General features: G+C 33.3%; 2 protein-coding genes across 8 annotated transcripts; both read right to left on the reverse strand.

Annotated features, from left to right (window-relative positions):
- Nucleotides 1-350: 350 nt before the first annotated feature.
- LOC137822951 (mechanosensitive ion channel protein 10) lies at nt 351-3,762 on the reverse strand. Its single transcript, XM_068627986.1, has 5 exons — nt 2,228-3,762; nt 2,005-2,128; nt 1,443-1,736; nt 1,163-1,365; nt 351-809 (listed from the first exon to the last, which is right to left on the reverse strand). Exons 1-5 carry the CDS (start codon nt 3,568-3,570, stop codon nt 542-544), a joined length of 2,232 nt encoding a protein of 743 aa, XP_068484087.1. The 5' UTR covers nt 3,571-3,762; the 3' UTR covers nt 351-541.
- Nucleotides 3,763-4,842: 1,080 nt separating this feature from the next.
- Nucleotides 4,843-24,371, reverse strand: LOC137821730 (mechanosensitive ion channel protein 10). 7 transcript variants are annotated; one of them, XM_090295958.1, is made up of 8 exons: nt 24,005-24,364; nt 18,618-18,699; nt 9,423-9,988; nt 6,699-8,254; nt 6,487-6,610; nt 5,918-6,211; nt 5,639-5,841; nt 4,843-5,279 (listed from the first exon to the last, which is right to left on the reverse strand). In XM_090295958.1, the coding sequence occupies exons 4-8, from the start codon at nt 8,054-8,056 to the stop codon at nt 5,009-5,011; spliced, it is 2,250 nt and encodes a 749-aa protein (XP_090152084.1). In that variant the 5' UTR covers nt 8,057-8,254; nt 9,423-9,988; nt 18,618-18,699; nt 24,005-24,364; the 3' UTR covers nt 4,843-5,008. The 7 variants fall into 7 exon arrangements, with proteins under 7 accessions (XP_090152084.1, XP_090152083.1, XP_090152082.1 ...); XM_090295957.1 differs by having other exon boundaries at nt 9,423-16,437; XM_090295956.1 differs by having other exon boundaries at nt 9,423-16,437; nt 18,618-24,371.
- Nucleotides 24,372-26,188: the final 1,817 nt, after the last annotated feature.

Below are 26,188 nucleotides of genomic sequence, written 5' to 3' on the forward strand. Positions count from 1 at the left end.
TGACAATGGATGCTATTATGAACACAACACAGATCACAAAAAAGACACAACATACCTCGGATATCACATGGTACAGATAGTACAATATTAACACCAAGTGATCATACTTAAACATGATTCTGGCTCTAACATAATAATAAAAGGCAAAAAATTGTTAGGAAGAAAATAATGTGATTTGAACTCCTCCTATTCTCCTAATGATTAATGTGTATGCCCATCACCAATCCCTTCCTTTTCTTTATTATTTGCCAACTTGGTATTCTTTGATGTCATTAAACATCTTTTTTTTTTCTTTTTTCTTTTAATAATACTTTTCTTTTTGTGATGATTATTGTTACTAAACTGATATGTGCATAATTATAACTAACATGAAACCTTTTATAAAAAAAAATAACAATTTCACTTCTTTCCTACAAACAACTAGATCATCAAATTTGTCACACCATCTTTGATCACAAACTAGATAGACTATGGAGAGAACCATTAGTCTAGAACCAATATAACAGCAAAAAATTGCACCCTATGAAAGGATAAGATATCTTCAAAATGTCTGTGCTGTTGAGTCTTGTGAGCTTACATAACTGAGATGAACTTCTTGTGGCAGCAGATGATATTTAATATTAAGATCTTCAAGAATTTTCTTTAACTCTAGGACTAATTCGGATCTTCTTCTGCTCTTATCACCATAATTCTGAAAATTTATGGTGTGAGTGACATATAGAGCCATATTCATCTTATTTACATTCTCAATATCCTTAACCAATACGCTGTGGTTGGGACGCCAATGCTGAGGTCTACTCTCCAAACATCTGCAAATTTTGACCAAACATATAAAGTGACTTGAAACAAACAGATTAATGAGACAATGTGCAAATAAATCAGTAATCTCTAGTTTAAACAAGAACTATGGAAAACTTTAAATGTAACTATATTAGAAATACAAGTTGAAGTTAAACCCTTTGCTTCTCATACCAATGGAAGGAAAAGAACCGTGAATTATCTCACAGTTCAGACTAGCTTTCTTGCTAGAACTCAGAAAAAGATGATAGAGATAGATAACACAAGTATTACCTTAATCTCCTACTTTAGGAACAGTTGGACACAACATGTTGAACTAAAATCTAAGATTAAAATTTACACATGGAGCATAGTAAAAACGTACACTTTTAACTTTTCATTTAAAATTCCAATACTTTCAATAGAAGTAGAAACATCAACAGCAAATTCAACAGAATCAGTCATTTCTGGACTCCTGTAGAAGTTACTGATTGGCTTGGTTGCTAGAACTGAATTTGGATAGAAAATCTTTTCATTGTCATATCTCAGAAAGACGGTAGTTAGTATGCTCATCTCTTCCACAACCATCTGGGAACCATAATAAATGTGTCAGTCAGGTATAAATGGTGAAGTGAATGAGGAGAGAGCTCAGAGTTGAAAACTACCTGAACTCCATCAATAACACAGCGATCACCAACATCAAAGGGGTGCATCACAAAAATAAATATAATGGCTTCAAATACAGTCTTAGCTGTGTTGCCAAACATGAAAACCACAAGTAAAAGCTGGGATGAAATAAAGACAAGAACTTCGGTTGTTAAGAAACCCATTATAAGAAGCCACACAATAATGATCACAATAAGCACAACCAAAGAAGCAAGCATATTCAAGTCATCAACAGCTGTGTTGGTATCATTTAGTGAATGTAGGAGCGATCTGCGTTCAAGGTAAACTTTTACCTACAAATAAGAATAATATGTGAGCATCATGCTTGTATTGTAGCATTGGAATGAGTAATAACTTGATAACTGGAAATAAAACACTCATTCTGTGAAGGACAACTTTGTATGCGTGGCCTTGGTTATGAACTTAACAAATAAATAAGTGAGCATCAACTATCTATAGAAGTTTCTGATATATTGTTAACCAATTCTTAGGTTAAAACAACAATGGTAATGGAAACTAATCTTTTTCTCAGACAAAAGGAAACATTTTGAAGTACTTTACCAGCCAGTTCTTGAGAGACTTCCTCTTAATTCTTCTAGTCTCAACTGCCCCTTCAAATAGTGGAAGCACGTTTTCTACTTCTTCATTTTTCATGAACAGCAAGAGGTCATCCTTCTCAATATACCTGAAATATTTGAGGGTGAAATGAGAACAAGAGGCAATGCCAGAGAAACTGAATCAGAAAAAAAAAATTTGCAGAGTTTTCAAAGGGTAACAATGTTACTTGTGTCCTGGCTTGGCTACGTTCCCAAAAATTCTGTATGCAGCTGCCTTTGCTTCCCACTCGCTATTAATTTCATTATCTTTCTGGTCATTCTCATTTTCATCCTGTGCATAGGAGATGGTAGACAACCCAGAACTCCTTATCACATTAATCAACCCTTTCATAGTCCAAGCAGAAACTTTCTCTTGTTTCATTTTCTTGAGCTTGTCTACATCAATGAGTTGTTCTTTCTCCCTTTCATTCTCATTATTCATGGTCTTAAAACAGAGTTGGCCACTATGTGAAGCCCAACCTACATTTTCAGCAACCTCCATCAAGGGAGGACCTGAAAGAGTCTTGAGAATGTATTGATGAAAGATTGATTGTTGCACTCTATCAAAAAATCTAGTAGATTGAAATTTTGAAGCTAAAAGTTTTATCAACAATATTTTGACCAACCATATAGCTGCTCCAATAAGACAAGAAGCAAGAGCCCTAGTAATGTAATTAAGAATCTTAGTAACCTTTCTGGTTCTCTCCACACCATGGTTGAAAAGCAGTCCCCATGTTAAAAGAACCAAACTTAGCCATATAAATCCCTGAACACTCTTCTTCACACCATAAACAAAATACAAAACCTTCTTCTTAAATAAAAAGTTTCTCTCAATCAAGAAAACCAAGACATTGATGAACCACTCAGTGACCAGTCTACCACAGAGGATAACCAAAACCAATACACACCATTTCCACAGTTCCAATCCCCAAATCAACCTTTTTTGCAACTCATTCACAGTCAAGCTTGCAATAAAAAACCCCACAATGCAAGCAAAAGTAAACAACTCAAAAGCTCTCCACTTGTTACCAGATCTCTTGCTCACTTCAATATATGCAGTCTTGTACACTTCTTCGTCATCATCTTCTTCTTCCCCTGGTGTCCCATGCAAGGGGCTTCTTGGGGTGACAATAGTTGCGTCAGGAACATTCTTGTTAGGAGAACTCCTTGCAGGTGAACTTGTCAGTTGAGCCTTTTCTTCGACAAAGCTTGCATCTTTTGGACACGTTGGCTCCACCATTCTGGACTTTGGCTTTGAAAACTCCGACCGACCCATCAACTTCTTTGTAGTTGTCACCAACTCTGTGGATACTTGACCATTGAGCTCTGTGACTTCACCATGAGAATCTCTAAACCCTTTACCTATCTGGGTATTATGCTGAGTTGAAAGGGAACTGTTTTTAGCTACTGGGAAAGTTCTAGAATCTCTTTGCTCCTTCTCTGCATTCATGGCTTCTTCAGTGTCTGAAATTCGTAGAACCACCTCGTTCTTTGTCATTTTCTTGTCTGCCACGTCTCTTTCTTCTTCCATGTCAAAGGTGACAAATTTTTAGTTTCTAACTTCTCCAAAAAGCAGTTTTTAGATTTCAATCAGTACAACAACCATTTTCAACAACATTGAAGCTGAAACTTGTAGGAGGTTCCACTGGGGTTTGTGAAGTTACAAACTTTCTGGAATGGTTTGAAACTCTCTTATTTTGGGATTAAATGGAAATTGAGGATTACAAAATTAAAAAAATAAAATAAGAATTTAAAGTGAAAAATGAGAATTTTTTAAGTTAAAATAAAAATACAAAATAAACAAGATGTGAAATAAGTTTATGTATTATTAATAGTTTTTTATTTTTTATTCTGATTTTTTTATATAAAAATTATAAATATATTGATAAATTATTTAGGATTTAGGATTTGAGTTTGTTTCTTGTAAATTGTGACTATGATAAATTCATTTTTTTCATTTTCATAAAAGGACTTGAGTTTGTTTCTTGTAAATTGTTACTTTTATTGCTTATACTTTCTATGTATAATTGTTTATTTAAGATTTTCTTCCATAAATTAAGAAAAATATTTAATTTTTTATTTTAATGTAGTTTTAAGTTAATTATATATTATACTTTAATTTTTTATGTGCATTTGTATACCATTGTATTTTTTTTCTATTTGTTATCCTAACTAACTTTTTATATTAATTAAATTAAGGATAATTTTTAAAAAAATTAATTTAAAATTACAAGTAAAATAAGTATTTTGTTTGAATATATGATCAGAAGCAAAGGAGTAAAAAATAATGAAAGAGAATGAGAAAGAAGGTGAGAAATAAAACTGTTTTATAAAAAGAAATAAAGTAAAAATATATTTATTTACTATTAATATTTATTTACTATCAATATTTTTTATTTTACTATTATCATTTTAAATATTCACTTTATCATAATAAAAAACATAAATATAAATAAAATATTAAATACATCATCCATTACCTAAATTTCCATAAATTTTTTGTGTTATCACGGGTAAACTTTCTTATTTTTTGTATTTTATCATTTTTTATGTTCCGTTTTTCGAACTTCCTATTGGGAAAAACAAAATAACCATAATGATGCGCCATTTCCATCATTTGAAACAAACGATGTAGAAAATGGAAATTTTGAGGTTTTGATGAGGAAACAAACAAATAACAAATACAAACAATTGCGTGAATATTAGCTTTATAGAAAAGTTTCTTTATCACCCATCTAAACAAATACTTAACAAACACTTATAATAATATAATAATATTTTGAATTAAAAAATAAAACAAAAATAAATAAAATATTAATTTATTAAAGTGTGAGATGTGAGTTTTCACTGTTCCTGTTAACAAATCAGCATGGTTTATTACAGTGTGCCTAAAAATTGATTTTTAAATATAATAGTAGCACAAAAACTCTGCTACACAGCTGCATGCATGCACCTGTGGAAAGGTAAATTCAAAGTGTTGGCCATGTTGAGTTTTGTGGCCTTACATAACTGACAAGATGAACTTCTTGTGTCAGCATATGATATTTAATATTAAGCTCTTCAAGAATTTTCTTTAACTCCAGAACTAATTCGGATCTTCTGCTGTTCTTATCCCCATAGTTCTGAAAATTTATGGTGTGAGTAACATTCACAACCATTTTCATCTTATTTACATTCTCAATGTCCTTAACCAATACGTTGTGTTTAGTCTGCCAGTGTTGAGGCCTACTCTCCAAATATCTGCAAATTTTGTCCAAAAACATCAAGTCACTTCAAACACAAAGTGACACACATAACTAAGACCATGTGAAAATAAACCAGTTATCTCTGGTTTGAACAATCACTAGGGAAAAATTTAAAAGCAATAAACTATATCAGATAAGTAAAAATTGAAGTTCACCCTTTGCTACTTAAGATTTATAATCACTTTTTGCTAGAACTCAAGCAGAGGATTGATTACACAGATTACAAAACTATTGCTCTGATCTCACTTTAAGGAACAGTTTGACTAATTAATTACCTTGCAAAGCATGGATAGACATAACATGTTTAACTAATATCTAAGATTAAAATTTATAGCTGGAGCATAGTGAACATACACTTTTAACTTTCCCTTTAGAGCTCCAATACTTTCAATAGAAGTAGAAACATCAACAGCAAATTCAACAGAATCACACATTTCTGGACTCCTGTTGTAGTTACTGATTGGCTTGGTTGCCAGAACTGAATTTGGATAGAAAATCTTTTCATTGTCATATCTCAAAAAGACAGTAGTTAGTATGTTCATCTCTTCCACAACCATCTGGGAACCATAATAAATGTGTCAGTCAGGTATATGCTTTTGTACAAATGTTGAGAGAGTTTAGAGTTGAAACTACCTGAACATCATCAATGACACAGCGATCACCAACATCAAACGGGTGCACTATGAAAACAAATATAATAGCTTCAAATACAGTCTTAGCTGTGTTGCCAAACATGAAACCCACAAGTAAAAGCTGGGATGAAATAAAGACAAGAACTTTAGTGTCTAAGAAACCCGTTAGAAGAAGCCACACAATGATGATCACAATAACCACAACTGCAGAAGCAAGTATATTCAAGTCATCAACAGCTGTGTTGGTATCATTTAGTGAATGTATGAGAGATCTGCGTCCAAGGTACACTTTCAACTGGAAACAAGAATGATATGTGAGAACCATGCTTGTGGCATTGAAATGGTAATAGCTTCATAGCTGAAAATAAAACACATGCTTGCTGTGAAGGACAACTTTATATGTAGGGTCACAGGATGCTCACTTGGATTGTGAATTTATCAAATCCAAGTGAGCATCAACTATCTATAGAAGTTTCTGATATATTGTTAACCAATTCTAAGGTTAAAACAACAATGGTAAGGAAACTACTCTTTTTCTCAGACAAAAGGAAACATTTTGAAGTACTTTACCAGCCAGTTCTTGAGAGACTTCCTCTTAATTCTTCTAGTCTCAACTGCTCCTTCAAATAGTGGAAGCACATTTTCCACTTGTTCAATTTTCATGAATCGCAAGAGGTCATCCATCTCAATATACCTAAATTATTTGAGGGTGAAATGAGAAAAGGCAAATCCAGAGAAACTGAATCAGAAAAAAGAAATGCAGGAGAGGGTAACAATGTTACTTGTGTCCAGGCTTGGCAACGTTCCCAAAAATTCTATAAGCAGCGGCCTTAGCTTCCCACTCGCTATTAATTTCATCATCTTTCTGGTCATTCTCATTTTCAACCTGTGCATAGGAGATGGTAGACAACCCAGAACTCCTTATCACGTTAATCAACCCTTTCATAGTCAAAGCAGAAACTTTATTATGTTTCATTTTCTTGAGCTTGTGTACATCAATAACTTGTTCTTTCTCCCCTACCTTCTTATTAATCTTGGTCTTAAAACTGAGTTGGCCACTATTTGAAGTGGAACCTACCTTTTCAGCCCCCTCCATCAAGGGAGGGCCTGAAAGAGTCTTGAGAATGTATTGATGAAAGATTGATTCTTGAACCCTGTCAAAAAATCTAGTAGATTGAAATTTTGAAGCTAAAAGCTTTATCAACAATGTTTTGGCTAACCATAAAGCTGCTCCAATAAGACAAGAAGCAAGCGTCAGAGTAATGTAATTAAGAATCCTACCAACCTTCCTGGTTCTCTTCACTCCAGGGCTGAAAAGCATTTCCCATGTCAAAAGAACCAAACTCAGCCATATAAAGCCCTGAACACTCTTCTTCACACCATAAACAAAATACAAAACCTTCTTCTTAAATAAAAAGTTCCTCTCAATCAAGAAAACCAAAACATTGATGAACCACTCAGTGACCAGTCTACCACAGAGGATAACCAATACAAATACACACCATTTCCACAGCTTCAAACCCCAAACCTCTCTTTTTTGCAACTTAGTAACAGTCAAACTTGCAATAAAAAACCCCATGATGAAAGCAAAAGCAAACAACTCAACAATTTTCCACTTTCTTCCAGATCTCTTGCTAACTGCCATATTTGCAATCTCGTACATTTCATCATCATCATCATCTTCTTCCGCAGGAGTCCCAAGAAAGCGGGTTCTTGGGGCGACTATAGTTGCTTCCGGAACATTCCTGTTAGGAGAATTCCTTGCAAATGAACTTGTCACTCGAGCCTTTTCATCAACAAATTTTGCATATTTTGGAAACGATGGTTCCACCATTCTGGACTTTGGCTTCGAAAATTCCGACCGACCCATCAACTTCTTTGAAGTTGTCTCCAACTCTGTTGAAACTTGATCCTTGTTGCTCAGAGGCTCTGTGATTTCACCACGAGAATCTCTAAACCTTTTACTTATCTGGGTGAAGGTGTTGTGCTGAGGAGAAAGGGAACTGCTTTCAGCTACTGGGAAACTTCCGGAATCTTTAATTTCCTTCGTTGCATTCTGGGCTTCTTCAGAGTCTGAAATTCGCAGAACAACCTCGTTCTTTGTCCCTTTCTTGTCTGCCACGCCACTCTCTTCTTCCATGTCAAGGTGACAACTTTCTAATTTCTAGCTTCTGCAGAAGCAGCTGCTAGATTCAATCAACACAACAATCAGTATGGGGTTCAACTGCGGTTAGTGAAGATGGAAATTTTCCGCCAAAGTTTGAAACATTCTGAAAATGACGGCTGTAGAAATGGATGGAACTGTTCAGTTGCTGTAGTTGAGAATCGATTCTCTGTTCTATCATTTTTTGTCAAACGAATAAAGAGTTAAACACGCAAATGAGGGAATCAGACAGTGATGTGTGAAAAAGCACGAAACATGGTTGAGATTTTGCATGGAGGGGGGAAGGAATCATGCTAAAGCTAAAATCACTGCTATTTTTACTGCTGAGAATAATTTATATAAAAAAAAAATGAATTTGAAAATTCGATATAATATTGATAATTTTTTAGTTTAATTTTTTTTAGCCATACTTTAATTCACGAAATTTGAAAAAAAAAGTATATTAAACACAGGGTTATTTTAAATTAATTAATTCTTTAAAGTAAAAATAAAAGTTATATGGGGAAAAAATGTAATTTCAACCACAATTTTGATTTTATACATTCAAAATTAGTATAACGAGATTTAAAAAAAATAAAATAATTTATACATTAAATCAATTTGACATTAATTCTTTTAATCTCGATTTTTACTTTAATTTTTTTTAATGAATACTTAAATTGTGTCATCAACAATAAAATACGATAGAATATTGATTTGTAAATGAAAAATGTTGTATTGATATTGGTTATTTAAGAATTTATTCTTGACACTTGGTCAGTGGTCATAGATGGTGATGTGACATTAGTTGTTGATGCATTAGACACCCAATGCTTTAAATTACATTCATCTTATGTTTATTATTTTACAAAAATACTACTATCACATAAGTAATCCAACACTTAAAGAAGGTGTAATTTGGAGCAAAAGAAAAATGGGGTGTCAAAAAATCATTTTTCATTAGACTATAAGCATAAATGATTATCACTCTTTCAAGTGGTGTGAAACATTCCCTCAAGTCCATAAGCTTCTTTCACATTTCTTGTTCCATTCATTTACATCTTGTTTCTCCATTTATGTTCTTTAATTCCTCCTTTACATTCATTCATTATCTTATCATTTTTATCTTATTTTGTTCTTAAATTTTACATCTCATCATCATTACTCTATAATTGTATTTTTCTCTTTATATAATTATGTTTTTCTCTTTTGTTTTCTAAAAGAACTTTCACACTTATTTAACCACTTAGTTAAGTTCGTGTCCAATGACAATCTTCTCTGAGCTTATTACCATATTATGCTTAATTCAAAAATCATAAACAAAATGAAACTCCTAAAATATATAATCATAAAATTAACTCACATCAAACTGGTACCAAGCAATATCCCCGACGGTCGTGAACCAGACATAATGGCCCTTTCTGCAAAGTGACTTGTGAGAGTCATCCAACTTGTACCAAGCCATACCCCCAGTGCTCACGTGTGTCAAAGCGAGCCACACACGCAACAAATCCTACATGTTTCCTTTCGATGTGATTGGTTGTTAGGCTATATATATTTGCATGGTGAAACACCAAGCTAGAGTTCCAACCTGTCTCATCTGTGTGTTTACTCCTACAACATCATCCAAGTGAATCATGAAAATGGTGTTGAAAGAGAAGTCACACAAATGAGGTTGTGTCTTCCTTCTATTGGTCGCTACACCGGGCACTTAGCCCTTCCCACAAAGTCACCCTACTGGTACCAAGCAATACCCTCCACGATCACAAACCAGACATAATGATCCTTCCCGCAAAGTGTGACTCGTATCAAGGGTAAGAACATTCGTTGGATCTCGTGGCAGAGTGTCTACACTCTACCTCACACGTTGCTTGTGTTGCTCAAAAGGACAAATAATGATTTCAAGATAGAGTGATAATGCAAACAACACTGCAGAGAAACAAATGACAATGGAAAATCCTTATGTTTAGAGATCAAATCTGAAAAAATCAAATAGAGAAGAAATTCTAAACCAATATTTTTGTTTTAATAGATCTCTGTCACCAAATAAAAAACTAGTCACGAATGAACACAACAGAAAATGTAAGGGTAACAGAACCTAAGGCTTCAATTGATACCCCATGTTTCTACATGTCCTCACACATCCATTGCTTGACTTACCTATAAAGAGTAAAAATTCAAGAAAACTAAAATAAAAACACTCGTTCCAGAAGAGGAATTTTAGAAAATAGTAGACAAATTCTTAAATTCAGAAACCAATGGAGACGTTCATTAAAGACGCTCATTAAAGGCTCAACAAGATTCGGGCATTGTGCGATCCAATCATAAACCACTGTAGAAAAACAAATCACACAATTCAATCCTAATGTTGGTGATCAAGTCCTTAGAAGTTAAATAAAAGGTGGAACCTCATACAAGAAATTAGGCTGAGTTGTTGTCGTTTCAAGTTGAACTTGCCTATGGTAGCGCTCAAACAAATTATATTCTAAACACATTGTTGTTAAAAAATATCTAAATAAAACTGGATATACTTGTACACATCTTGATTTTATAGAGAAATAAAAGTCATCGTTCTTGACTAAAATTAACAAATTCTCCTCCAAAACATCATAAATTAACAAATTCACCTAAAAAATACAACCTCAAAAATACAAATCTTGTCCATTGGTCGATCTGCCTGAAATTAATGTTGGAAAAAACAGGTAATTTCCCCACTAAAACAGAACACTAACAGAGCTACCCGACAAGTAATATTGAATAAACAAAGCGCAATAATAAAAAAGATAAAGAAAAAAAAAACACCAGAAAATTGTTAACGGAGCTTGACCAATTTAGCCTACTCTCCGAGTACAGCTAAAACAATTCACTTTTATTATTATGGAAAAAAATATTACAAATTGGGATATATTACCGTGAAGGAGGAGGAGAGGTTAATTTATAACCCTCAAACCTCCTTCCCAAACAATGAACCCACCAATGTGGGACTCGGGATTAAGCCAAAATCAACAAATCTCCACCTTGGCTTAATTTCAAGTCTCACCTAATACAGATCTTCTCAAAACATAACAAAAATAAACTTTGCAGTGCTTCAAATTTGCGCCTCCGAACGCCAACTTCAAATGTGCAAGATATTAACCAAATCTAAACAATGTTCAAACTTGGCCCTTGTAACCATCTTGGTGAGCATATCTGCAGGATTCTCCGTAGTGTGAATCTTCTGGAGAATAATCTCCTCTTCTTCGAAAATCTCACGCACAAAGTGATAGCGAACATCAATGTGCTTCGTTCGTGCATGAAAGACTTGATTCTTTGCTAAATGAATAACACTCTGACTGTTAGAATATAACTCAAGTTGTTTCTGACCAAATCCCAAGTCTTTAAGCAACCCATGAAGCCAAATTGCTTCCTTCACAACCTCTGTAATCGTCATATACTCTGCCTCTGTCGTAGACAAAGCCACTGTAGACTGCAAGGTAGACTTCTAACTAACTAGCGCTTTTGCTAAAGTGAACAAATAGCTAGTTGTAGATCGTCTTATCCAAATCACCTGCATAATCAGAATCACAATATCCAACTATGCATTGACCAAGTGATTCATCTTGCTCAAATGTCAATCCAACATCTAAGGTATTTTGGAGGTACCGTAGAATCCATCTCACAGCTTGCCAATGACACTTGCCCAGATCATGCATGTACCTGCTAACAACACTCACAGCCTGTGAAATATCTGGTCTCGTACATACCATTGCATACATCAAGCTTCCAACTGCATTTGCATATGAGACTTTCGCCATGTATTCTCGTTCTTCATCAGTCGTCGGAGATAAACGGCTACTCAATTTTAAATGAGGAGCAAGTGGGATACTTACAGGTTTTGTATCTTCGTGTATATCAAAACGATGTAGTACCTTCTACAAATATTGCCAATGACACTTGCCCGGATCATGCATGTACCTGCTAACAACACTCACAGCCTGTGAAATATCTGGTCTCGTACACACCATTGCATACATCAAGCTTCCAACTGCATTTGCATATGGGACTTTCGCCATGTATTCTCGTTCTTCATCAGTCGTCGGAGATAAACGACTACTCAATTTTAAATGAGGAGCAAGTGGGATACTTACAGGTTTTGTATCTTCGTGTATATCAAAACGATGTAGTACCTTCTGCAAATACTGCTTCTGTGACAACCAAAGTTTTCCCCTCTCCCTGTCCCTGTTTATCTCCATGCCGAGAATCTTCTTGGCTTCCCCCAAATCCTTCATCTTGAACTCTTTACTCAACTGAGTCTTTAACCTGTCAATCTCAACTTGGCTCTTTGTTGCAATCAGCATATCATCAACATATAAGAGTAAGTAAATGTAGGAACCATCTTAAATTTTGCGCAAATACACACAGTGATCATATTTGCTTCTCTTGTACTTCTGATCCTTCATGAACTTATCAAATTGTTTGTACCACTGTCTCGAAGATTGTTTCAGTCCGTACAACGATTTGCTAAGTTTACAAACTCAATCTTCTTTACCAGCAGCCTTGTATCCTTCTGGTTGAGTCATATAGATTTCCTCCTTCAAATCACCGTGTAGGAACGCGGTCTTTACATCAAGTTGAGCTAGCTCCAAATTTAACTGTGCTACCAAGGCCAACAAAATTCGAATTGAGGAATGTTTAATTGGAGAAAATACCTCATTATAATGAATTCTCTCCCTCTGAGCAAAGCCTTTAGCAACCAACCTTGCCTTGTAACGAACATCTTCTTTATTAGGAAATCCTTCTTTCTTTGCAAATACTCATTTGTACCCAATTGCCTTCTTACCTTTTGGTAATTGTGTCAGCTTCAACGTCTTGTTCTTCTTCAAAGACTGCATCTCTTCTTCCATCGCACCTGCCCAATTACCATTCTCTGAACTCAAAATGGCTTCTGGGTAAGTGGATGGAATGTCATCAACAACTGGAAGTGCATAGGCAACCATATCCACGAAACGAGCAGGCTTCTGAATATCTTGTCTATGTCTTCTAACTGCAATTGGCGCTGATTGTTGTTGAGATTCTTGGATAGGAACCTCTTCCTCATCTGACTCTTCTTCTGTCATAGAAGAGTCACTTGTGGTATTTCGTGTTGGGATCACCACTGTCTGCTCAAACTCCACCTGCTTCCGGGCACACTCCACCTGTTGCGGAGTACTATCAACTCCTTCTGGATTTACCTTCTTTAACATGACAGATTCATCAAAGGTAACATCCCTGTTGATAATCGTCTTCTTTGCCTCTAGACACCACAAACGATATCTCTTCACTCCAGGACTAAAGCCCATGAAAAGAGTTTTCTTTGCACGTGAATCCAACTTTGATTCAATCACATGATAATATGCAATAAAAACAAAAACATGCAAAGAATCATAATCAGTTGCAGGTTTTCCAGACCATACCTCTAACGAGGTTTTGCCATCTATAGCAGATGATGGCAAACGATTGACAAGATGTTGAGCGTATGTCACAGCCTCAGCCCAAAACTCTCTGCCTAACTCAGCATTAGACAGCATACAACGAACTTTCTCCACAAGTGTCTTGTTCATACGCTCCGACACCCCATTCTATTGTGGTGTTTTTCCAACAGTGAAGTGCCGAACTATGCCACAATTTTGACATACCTTCAAGAACGGATCACTCTTGTATTCTCCTCCATTGTCTGTTCGGAGAACCTTAATCTTCCTTCCTGTCTGGTTTTCAACTTGAGCTTTCCACTTAAGGAAAATTTCAAGCACATCATTTTTGTTCTTCATAGTAAACACCCAAACTCTCCTGGAAAAATCATCCACAAAAGTGACAAAATAATGCCTACCTCTGATTGACGGAGTCTTGGCAGGTCCCCACACATCTGAATGCACATAATCCAGAATACCCTTGATATTGTGAATTGCAATGCCAAACTTCACTCTTCGTTGTTTTCCCAGAACACAATGCTCACAAAATTCAAGTTTGCAAGCCTTCGTACCTTTCAACAATCCCTGCTTGGTAAGAATTTGCAAGGATTTCTCTCCAGCATGTCCCAACCTCATATGCCACAACTTCGTTGCCTCGTCATCCTTCTTAGTGCCAGAAGTTGATGCCGCTACTATCCTCACCATTGTACTACCTTGATAGTAATATAGATTGTTCTTCCTCACGCCTTTCAACATCACCAGTGCTCCTGAAGTTGCTTTAAGAATTCCATCTCACATCGTCCCAACTAGGCCTTTAGATTCTAAAGCCGCCAATGAGATGAGATTTTTCTTCAACTTTGGCACGTTCCGTACATCCCGCAAAATTCTGATGGATCCATCATGATTCCGCAGCTTGATTGAACTTATCTCTGTTGTCTTACATGGATTATCATTACCAAAGTAAACAACCCCGCCGTCGAGTTCTTGAAATTCAAAGAACCAATCCCGAATGGGACACGTATGATAGGTACAACCTGAATCCAATATTCACTCATCTGGATACGATGATGTTGAAAGCGAGACAATTAAAGAGATATCAGATTCCACATCACTTTTGCATTCTGCAACATTTGCATCTTGCGGAGCCTTCCCTTTCTTCTGCAGTTTTGGACAGTCTTTCTTCCAGTGTCCTTTCTCATGACAGAAAACACACTCATCTTTGGCAACGGCTCGACCTTTAGACTTAGTCCTCCATCTTCTCCCCTTTGTCTGGCTTTGCTGATGACCTCTTGCCACCAATGCTTCTTCTGATGTCATTGATTTGGCTTTCATCTTTTCCTGCTTTTTCAATTCATGACTATATAAAGCAGAACAAACAGCATCTAACGACACATTCTCCTTCCCGTGAAGGAGTATAGTCTCCAAATGTTCAAATTCACCAAGAAGAGATGATAAGAACACCAAAGCCAATTCCTCTTGCTCAAACTTCACATCTAAATTTAACAAGTTTGCTACTAATTGATCAAACATAGTGATGTGTGCATTCATAGTAGTACCTTGTTGGTAGTCAAATCAGAACAATCTTTTCTTCATCAGGAGCTTGTTCTAACCACTCTTCTTCATAAACTTGTCCTCCAATGCCTTCCACAGTTTGTGTGCAAAAGTCTCGTTTTTTACAGCATACTTCTACTCTCTGGACAGGTAGGATCGAATAGTTCCGCATGACAACCAGTTGATGATGCTCTAGTCTTTCTCCTCTACTCTTTTGGTTTATCTCCTTCAATAGCAATATCAATACCCTACTGAAAAAGAGAGTCCAAGACCTGTCCTTGCCACATGCCAAAATGTCTAATGCCATCAAATATTTCCACTGCCAATTTCAAAGTGGACACCGGGAACCTCGACCATGATGACGAGGAGCCCGACACTCTGGATACATTCTTCGCTTCTTCTTCTTGATTTGTCATTACAAACTCAAAATATAGTATTCAATATTACAAACAATTTCAAACAATCCAATGGTGAACCTTCGACTCTTGATACCACTTGTTGGGAAAAACGGATAATTTCCCCACTAAAACAGAACACTAACAGAGCTACCCGACAAATAATATTAAATAAACAGAGCGAAATAATAAAAGAGATAAAGAGAAAAGGCACACCAAAAAATTGTTAACGGAGTTCAGCCAATTTAGCCTAATCACGAGTCCAGCTAAAACAGCTCACTTTTATTATTATGGGAGAAGATATTACAAATTGGGATATATTACAGTGAAGGAGGAGAGGTTAATTTATAACCTTCAAACCTCCTTCCCAAACAATGAACCCAGCGATGTGAGACTCGGGATTAAGCCAAAATCAACAATTAACAAATTCACCTCCAAAACTCCATTATCTTTCTTGCAAACAATTCCTATCCAAACATAACAAATATGAAAAAAAAGAACGGAAAGGTTTTGGATAACTAATAAAAAGAATTCCAATTATCTACCGCCATGGCATAACGTTGGACTTTCCAAGCATCGCTGCATAAATATTTCGAAAACACTCAACTCAATAAACAATGAAGGAAACAAGAAAAAAATCTATCACTGGTTGTTTAGACATGTTAGCCGTCCCACTATATTCCATCACTGGCTGAGTTAACAATCTGAAAGATAAATCACAAATAAAGACTCAACGTGTTGCAAACAAATAAGTGCAAATTTCAAAACTGGACGAACGAGATTTTTAGAAACATAAGTGAAGCATTTAAAATAATTTCAGGATCATTATTAAAAATTTCCACGTAAGAGACATTGTTGTCACTGACGATAGGCTCAGACATTGTTGTCACTCACAGTAAGAGACATTGTTGTCACTCATAGCACGCTCACAGGAGATTACATGCAACAATTCCAAACAAGTTCACAACTCAACACATCCTACACCACACTTCATTGCTTGGCTTCCCTATAAGACCAATGAATTCAAGAAAACTATAATCAATCTCAGTAGATACACACAATAACCGACACAGGTACCTTCTAACTATCCAACCAATAAGAGAGACTGTAGACATTCCAAATCGAGCACATACGAAAAATAGTGAATGGAAACGTAGTAAAACCTAAAGCTTCACAATAAGTCCAACAATCTAACACAGTTGCCTCCACAACCCAAAAGACATCCATAGTAAGTCACTGCAACTCAAGTAGAAAAAGATATCGAATCATCAAAGTCGAAGGCCCAACAACACAAATGCTAAAGCCTCTCTCATATTGATATAGTGCCTGTTTTCAAGAACTCCCACTCCACAATTTTAGCCAAAAATATAATCACAAAGAAAATCATGAATGCAGAAATAATAAAACCTAAGGTTTTACCGGACCTCCATCCACTGTTTTCGAAACCTGCCCCATATATCTATTGTCTTCCCGTGAAATCTCAACAAGAAGCATAGGAACTTGAGAAAACTAAACTTTCTTAAAAGCATGACATAACAAAATGATCAAGTGATTCAGAAATATAATTAGCAATAAGATAGTGTTTCCTTCGACATCCTACCCAAATCCTAAAACCTGTTGGAGTAGGGGAGGTGTCACTCATAGCTCATAGCCTTGAGGGATTGGGGGAGACGTGGCTCAGGAAAATTACAAGAAAACATTCCAAATACTGTTGTTTCTCTCATTCGTGTGGGAGATATTGGAAAGCTTCTCTCATTCTCATATAGGAGATAGAACTAAGTAGAGCTCTAATATTGGAAAAAATTGTTGCTTCTCATTCTCATATTGGAGATAGAACTAAATATAGCACTCATATTGGAGATCATTCTCATATTGAAAGATAATTGAGATAATCTGATCAAGGATGAGGCTAGGTGATATTCCGAATGTAACTCAAAACTGCTCAAAATAAAACAATACAAAATGAAGTTTTGAAATCAAATTGTCCAATGCTCTTTATAATTAGTAAAATGAAGTAATAACTAAGAAAATAGGAAATAAAAGAAAACTATATATAATTACAACCAAAACAATATAGCCCTATATATTTAGTGAGATGTATTTATTAAACAACTACACCAAAAAAGACTTTCTAGAAGAGAGTGCGAGTAAGTTTTGTAAATTTCTAAAATCAAATTCTTATAAATTCTTATGAAAGTGAACCATTAACCCCTTTTCTTTTTACCATAAAGATTTAGAAATACAGTGGTTCAAATTAGAAAACCTAGAAAAAAATTGAAGAGAATGTAAGAACAAAAAACATATATATTTGACCCTTATAAACCAATTGGATATTTAGCCAATTGAAATATGTAGAGAATTTCGCTTCAATCAGCATACACATTGTGATACAGATCAACCCAGGAACCTTTCTTAAGAATTACAATAAAGAGCATGTGTAGCCAACATAGGGTTTTAAGATTTTTCCTACAAAGAGTGTATACAAAGCAATTTATTAATGATTACTTAAAATTTTTTATAAAATAGATTCACAATCGAAAAATCATTCAGATCATCAACATTATAATGAAAGCAAATATTTAGTTAGCAATCATTATAAAAATACATTATAAAACATTATAAAAATAAACAAATTATTGAAAGCAAAATACAATTTTTTTGTAAGTAACTACTATAAAGTTAAAAAAACAAATGTTAGAGAATCATTAGCCAACAAAGGACTTCTAGATTACTTTTTCAACAAGAATAACTATTAAAGGAAATATAACAACCATGAATAATGTTATAAAAACCACTGCAATTCTGCTATAATCAAATGATCATATTAATAAAGCAATTATGTAATTCAATGTAAAAATAAAAGTATTATATATATATATATATATATATATATATTCCTAGAAAATATCTCACAAACACATCATATATTTCAAACTTCAATAATCAAACGAGAACTATATTCAAATTTATGTTTTTTAATCCTCATCGAAATCATGCTGAAAAGGAACCAACACAAGCACATTAACTGTGACATATGATAGATCTCTGACATAAAATAAATAGCCATAATCAAACTCAAGTAGACATCTGTCATCAAAGAGCAAATCACGAAATAAAGACAAAAAAATATAGGGATAACAAAACCTAACGCATCAAGAATCTCCATCCAGTATTTAGATATCCTACCTCACATCCGTTGTACACTTTGAAGATTTATCCTCAACCAATCTTACATGCAAAAAAGGTATGAACACAGAGAAATCAACACCTAGACATAAAAAATTTAAGAACAATATTTAAATTCAAATAGATATCAGTAATAAAAACCAAGAATTTAAGAAAGGATAAGATAAATTAATGAATTCAAAAACCAATGGAGCCTTAGTTGCTCATAACAGGCTCGATGAGATACAGGTCATCACACAAAACTAAACCAAATCCTGCTGCAGAGAAACAAATCACAATTCAAATCTTAATGTTCGGTGATCAACTCCAACTCAACACAGAAGAAAGGTTATCCCAAGTTGTAAGTCTTCCTAATCTTATGATTTTTAATACTTTAATTTTCAGAAATAAAATAATAATCCCAACTTGTTAACCGTTTTAATAAATAGCATCAAGCAAGAATCAACATTAAAGAAAAAGTTTAAGTATAGAGACAATAAGACATTCAAAACAAAGACAGACATCAACATTCAACAAGCTCGATATGAAACATAATCCAAACATCAAAGCACATAAACAAATGACAATTTAATCCTTATGCTTCGTGAACAAATGTCAAGAAATCAAATAAAGAGGAAACTCATAAGAAATTAGGTTATCCTGAATTATTGGTTGTTCTAAACACTTTCAGATTTTAATCCTCAACCATTCTTGCAGTCTCAACATGCTAAAAAGAAATGAACACAAACAAACTAAGTCGGTAATAAAGACCAAGAATTTAAGAAAAGATAAGATTAATTAATAAATTCAAGAAATTAAAAAACTAAGAATTTAAGAAAAGATTAGTTGAACTATTCAAGAATTCAAAAATCGATAGAGTCGCAGTTGCTCATAAAAGGCTCGATAAGGTCATCACATAAAACAAAACCAAACCCTGCTGTAGAGAAACAAATCAAAATTCAAATCTTAATGATTCGTGATCAACTCCAACACAAAGTTAAATAGCCTTTCACGTTTAATATTCAGCTTCATGCAGACAATAGTGCTCAAACAAATCTTATTCTCCTAAAGGATTGTTAACAAGAAGGATATACAATTAAAATCCAAAAATACTTATATAAAAAAGTACCAAGAGTAATTCTCCAATTTGCAGAGCAACAAAGTTTTCTCATGCTACTACTCTACCCCAAAAACCAATGCCTTTTAGATTGAAACAATTCCTGATATGGAAAGCAAGGAAGACAACCAAAGGAAACATTATCCCAAGTTGTAAGACAATTTAAACTGTTATGATTTTTAATACTCAATCGACAAATGCTAGAAAGGGATGAATGCAAACAGTTCAACCAACTCCTGGATTTGTTAGAAAAAAGTGAGCCTGACTTGTTAGCCGTTTTAATTGTTTTAATTCATTGCGTCAAGCAAGAATCAGCATCAAATATAAATAGAAGAAACAAGAGTAGCAAGAAGTCAAATCATCCACCACCATTGCCTCCACGACCAAAGAAACATTCATAGTATGTCTTCCCTGGAAAGACCAAGTGGAAGTAACGGAGAACAATTATGATGACCTTAAGCACTCAATATAAAATTGAATAGAAAAAAAAATACAAGATCCCAAATCATGTACGTTACAAGCTATCCCACAGTTCTAACACTATGTTGCACACAATATAAAATACATACAATTTGTTTCACAATTCTAACACTATATTGCACACAATATAAAATACATACAATTTATTTCTCGATCAAATTCAGAAGCTCATCATCGGGTTAATTAATCTTCAGTATGCAAAGATGTTAGTTGTCCCAATATCATGATTGATTCAATATGAAGGAGAAATCTAAAATAAAGACTCGGCTCGTTGCATAGTACTAATTAATTAAAATAACATTTACACTCAGCACGCTGCATACTACTAATTAATTAAAATAACAATTACATGGACTTACTGTCTCATACCTCTAAACTCTTACAGTGCATGTTACAATTAGGCATGAAATCCCACTGTACAAGCTTATCCAGAGAATAATAACAAGAAAAACTAAAGTTTCACAGGATCTCCATGTTTCCCAAACCTATGACACAAATACATTGTCTCCCTGTAAAGCACAAGAGGAAATAAAACTAGCAACTAAATATATTTATATATATATATACCTAGAAAATATCTGATAAACACATCATATATTTCAAACTTGTACACACACAGTTAGTAGTTGGACAATTCCTAGTCCAAAAATCCATAAGGCTTTTGACTCTGCCCAAGCCCTACCCTGTCAAAAATACCAATCAAGAATTTTCAGGGTAAATGATAAGAGATCACCAAATCATGTTGTTGGTACTTGAACAATGAATAGAGAATTGATCACACCAAAATTTCATTCGGCCTTTTGCAAATGAATAAATTTTTTAACAGTTCACTGCAAGACAATTAAGAGAATAGGTCCCCTGAAATGATATTATTGACCAAGATTTTCATTTAATCACCTCTGAAATTACTGATCCTCTGAAACTCTTGTAAAGCCTGTTACCAACACCCATAAAAACTTCCACATTAGAAGGTTACTAAAAGCATAGGCACGAGAATCCAAAAAAACAGAAAATTCAAACAAGTTTAGTCAATCATGTATAAATGCACAACAAAATTCAAGGGTAAGAACATAAAGCTTCGCTGGATCTCGTGCCAAAGTGTCTACATTCTACCTCAGTCGTTGCTTGTGTTGCTCAAAAGGATGAAGCATACAAACAATAACACAAATTCAAAATAAAGAGATTCACAACATGATTGATTAGACGTAGCATGAAACATAATGCAAACACCACCGCAGAGAAACAAATGACAATGAAAAATCCTAATATATGGTGATCAAATCTGAAAAAATCAAATAAAGAGGAAATTCAAACCCAATCTTTTTATTTTGATAGATCTCTGTCACCAAATAAAAATTGCATTCAAATAGCTAGTCACAAATGAACACAAGAGAAAAATGTAAGGGTAACACTGTCTAAGGCTTCAACTGATCCCCCATGCTTCTAAATGTCCTGACACATCCATTGCTCGTGTTACCTGTAAAGAGAAAAATTTCTAGAAAACTAAAAAAAACTCGTTCTAGAGGAGGAATTTTAGAAAATATTAGATGAATTCAATCAGTAAACCACTGTTGAAAACCAAATCAAAATTTAATACTAATGTTGGTGATCAGTCCTTAGAAGTAAATAAAAGGTGGAACCTCATAAAAGAAATTAGGCTATTACAAGTTCTTGTCTTTTCAAGTTGAACATGCCGATGGTAGCGCTCAAACAAATCCTTTCCAAAAGCATTGTTGTTAAAAAATATTCAAAATAAATCTGGATATACTTGTACATTGTATAAAAGAACTACCATGAAATACTAAAGGGTAACTCCCCAAATTTCAGAGAAACAAAGTTGTCTCATACTACTCTAATTATAGAAACTTAATGCCTTAACATTGGTTCAATTCCTGATGTGCAAACAAGGAAATCTGATACTGCCAGCTTACCACACATTACTGAAAATTGAAACCAAGTCAAAACCCACAGAAGAAGATAGCAAGCCTAGAATTATCAGATAAAACCAAGGTAGCCGTAGTCTCATTCCTAAAAATAAGTTTGTGACACAGAACTTTTCGAAAATGCCCGACTTAAGATTGGACATCACATGTTGTTTTGACTAAAATTAACAAATTCACCTCCAAAATACAATTCCTGTCCAGAGTCCGTTCTGACTGAAATTGACAAATTCACCTCTAAAACTTCATTATCTTTATCGCATACACTTCTTGTCCAAATAGAACAAATATGAAAAAAAATGAACTGAAAGGTTTAGGATAACTAATAAAAGAAGTCCAATTATCTATCGCCATGTCATAATGTTAACTTTCAAGCCCAAGTGGTTACAGAAATATTTCGAAAACACTCAACTCAATAAACAATGAAGGAAACAAAAGAAAAAAAAAATCTATCACTAGTTGTTCAGACATGTTAGCCGTCCCACTATATATATATTCCATCACTGGTTGAGTTATAAATCTCAAATAAAGACTCAATGTGCTGCAAACAAATAAAAATAAATGCAAATTTCAAAACTAGACGAACGAGAAACCCAAATGGAGATTAAAGTGAAACATTTAAAATAATTTCAAGAACAAATTTCAAAAATTTCCACCAAAGAGACACTGTTGTAACTCATAATAGGCTCAGACATTGCTGTCACTCATAATAGGCTCTCAGACATTGTTGTTTCAGGATCAGATTTCAAAAATTTCCACCAAAGAGACATTGTTGTCACTCATAATAGGCTCAGACATTGTTGTCACCCATCATAGGCTCTCAAACATTGTTGTTTTAGGATCAGATTTCAAAAATTTCCACCAAAGACATTGTTGTCACTAATAATAGGTTCTTGGACATTGTTGTCACCCATAATAGGCTCTTAGACATTCCTGTCAGCCATAATAGACTCTCAAACATTGGTGTCATCCATAATAGGCTCTCAGACATTGTTGTCACTCATAATAGGCTTGCAGGAGATTACATGCAGCAATTCCCATCAAGTTCACAACTCAGCCCATATGTTTGGTATGAATCGAAAGGTTTCGGAAAACTATACAAGAGCCAAAGACCTATTAGAAGATTATCCAGAAAAGCATCAAAATTGAGTAGTAGAACTTTTCAAACCAAGGAGTAAACCATAAAATCAAAAGAGTAAAAGCCAACCGCAGTTCTCCAATGCTCATCCCACAAGATGCCTCTTATGAACCATAAACCATCAAAATACAACCAAGATTATAATCAAACCAACAATGTACAGGCGAAAGAAACATTTAGCTTCACAAATAAAATAATTGAATTTCCACAATTTAATCCTTGGAGATCAAATAGAGAAAATAATTCAAACATCGAACACCAGTCAATCCAACAACAGAGAGGAAACTAATCGAGAAATTAGGATATACTGATGCAGCCGTTTTAAACCCTTTTTAGGGATTAGTGTTTCAAATATCAGAAACTCGAATTGCTGAAGGGGAATGAACACCAACACCAAGTTAAGCTATCACAAATAAACGCAAAAGAAAGCACAAGAGTAACAGAACATAATACTTCACATCATGTCCTACACCACGTATCCATTGTGTCTTCCATGTACAACCCAAAAATTCAAGAAACGAATTACTGTACAGTCAAAAATTCAAGGAAACGAACTAAGCTCTTAATAAAAAGAAGTATAGAAAAGATGAGGATGCAGATAAAGACTAAAAAGACTTGGACGTTACACAACTAATCCGAACACCACTGCAGATAAACAAATCATAATTCAATCTTATTATCGATGATCAAATACCAGATAAATTAAATAACAAAAAGAAGACTAAAAGAATACTTGATCAATTGGCCTTCTGAACTATTATGCTTTCCGTTTCATCCACTGAAAAAACAGGAATTTGATCAAAAGGTTCAAAACTCGCCATCATCACATAAAGAATCATATTCGGAGTAAACGATCTTCAATCCCATAGAAGCGTAAATGAATCTACTAATAATTCTTACGTTCTTCAATACCATAAACGCACATTGATCACCAATTAGTAATTCTTAATAACTCTTGCGTTCTTCAATCCGAAAACACAAACATCATATAATTAGACAAAGCAGAGAATCAAGAAGTGTGAACTAATAAGAAGCACAACAATCCCCCGAAGCAATAGTAAAAAAATTCAATCACCGAAGCAATACCATCAATAACAACAAAACTCAATAGTCAAGAAAGATCTTAGGTATATATAGAAAGAGATTACCAAGATTAACGGCTGAGATTACGTGGTGGATGAAAAATGGAACTAATGATGTAATTAAGGTTTTGATTCTTATCTTAAGACGACTTAAAATAGGAGAAACAACATTACAATTATTATTTTAATGATATTTAAAAAAATTCTTACAAATATTGTTTTGGTTTTATATTAATAGATAATTCATTAACATTTTAGTCAACATAATTAAATTTTAGGAGTTTTGATTTGAGTTCAATTTCTAACATTTTAATTTTTACAAATTATATTATCAATTTTTAATGCATTTTTATTTTAATAAATATTTTGTATTTTATCCATTTGAAAAAAAAAAACTTATTTCTTTAACTAATGTTTTTTAAAATATTTTCCTCATTAGCTTTATTATAATAAGACAGTATGAGTTCTTTCTAGAGCATGTGACTTTTTTTTATTGGTATTTCAGATTATTTTTATGTTTTTCAAATTATATTATTAGTTTTTTATATTTTTGTTTTTATCGCTCAAGCTGAAGTTTTATTTTATTTATTTTTAAGGGGAAAGACTTTTTTTTTATCTCACCAATAATTAATAGAAAAACAACTTCTATTATAAATAGGCATATGCTGTATTAAGTTCAATCGATTTTTTGTTTGATTTTAAAACAATTAATTTTTTTATAAAATAATGGTGATTCTTTAATAAATATATTGTATATAAATTTAAGGTATTTTTCATTACTTCTATTAGTGACTGTGAATCCATTTTCCAAAATATACTGAAAGTTGAAAACAATTTTTACTATTAATCCATATTTTTATAAGATTAAAATAATTTATTTAAATGTAATCCAATAATATCGTTAGAGTTGTTTTAAAAATAATTTCACAAATATTTAATAAAAATGTAATTTTAACTAATAATTCAAAAACTTACCGAAAAATGAAAATGAAAATGATAAACATTTTAAAATACAAAATGTAATTATTTTATTAATTAAACTATTTGTGTGTTTCACTAAATATATTTATGTTATGTAATCAAAATTTTAAAAATAAAATATATTTCTAAATAATTTAAAAATGAATTAAGACTTCATAGTACTAAATACAATTTGGAAAAAAAAAATATGTACAAATTATTCATGGTGAAATACTCAGATTTGAGACAACATTTTCGTGACGCCTTTTTTTATACATGTTAAAAATAAATAAAAAACTAAAGAAGTTATACAAAAAAAAATACAAATTAATTTATACATAAATTAATTTTAATTATTAAAAAATTTAAATCATTTTTTCGTCTGATTTCTTTTATAGGATTTGTAAAAAAATTGTCGAAATAGAACTTTAATTTTTTTTTTTAAAGTTCTAAGAATAAGTTAAAAAATAATGTTGAGAACAGAATATCACCTTTTTTATGACCACAAATACAATAATTAAACACCATTTTTATCTCCTTTTTTTATCAGATTTAAACTCTCTATATTCTCTTGTGATTTCTACTTTCTTCCTCCACCAATTAAATGGTGACGCCTTATTTAAATTATATATATATATATTATCCAAATATCAAAATACCTTTAGATTAAAGAAAAAATATGTATTTATCTCCTATTATATTATACTAAATGTCATTCTTATTCTTTTTAATTTTAAAATAAACATTTAATTCTTTTATATTTTTTAATAAAGTGATGGTTATATTTCCTATAATTTTCAAATAAGAATTTATCTTTATTACATTTTTAAAAATCATGGTTATATCTGTTATATTTTTAATAGAGGACATTCCTC

Source organism: Phaseolus vulgaris, chromosome 9 (genome assembly GCF_051622355.1).
Source record: "Phaseolus vulgaris cultivar YP4 chromosome 9, ASM5162235v1, whole genome shotgun sequence".
Lineage (NCBI taxonomy): Eukaryota > Viridiplantae > Streptophyta > Magnoliopsida > Fabales > Fabaceae > Phaseolus > Phaseolus vulgaris.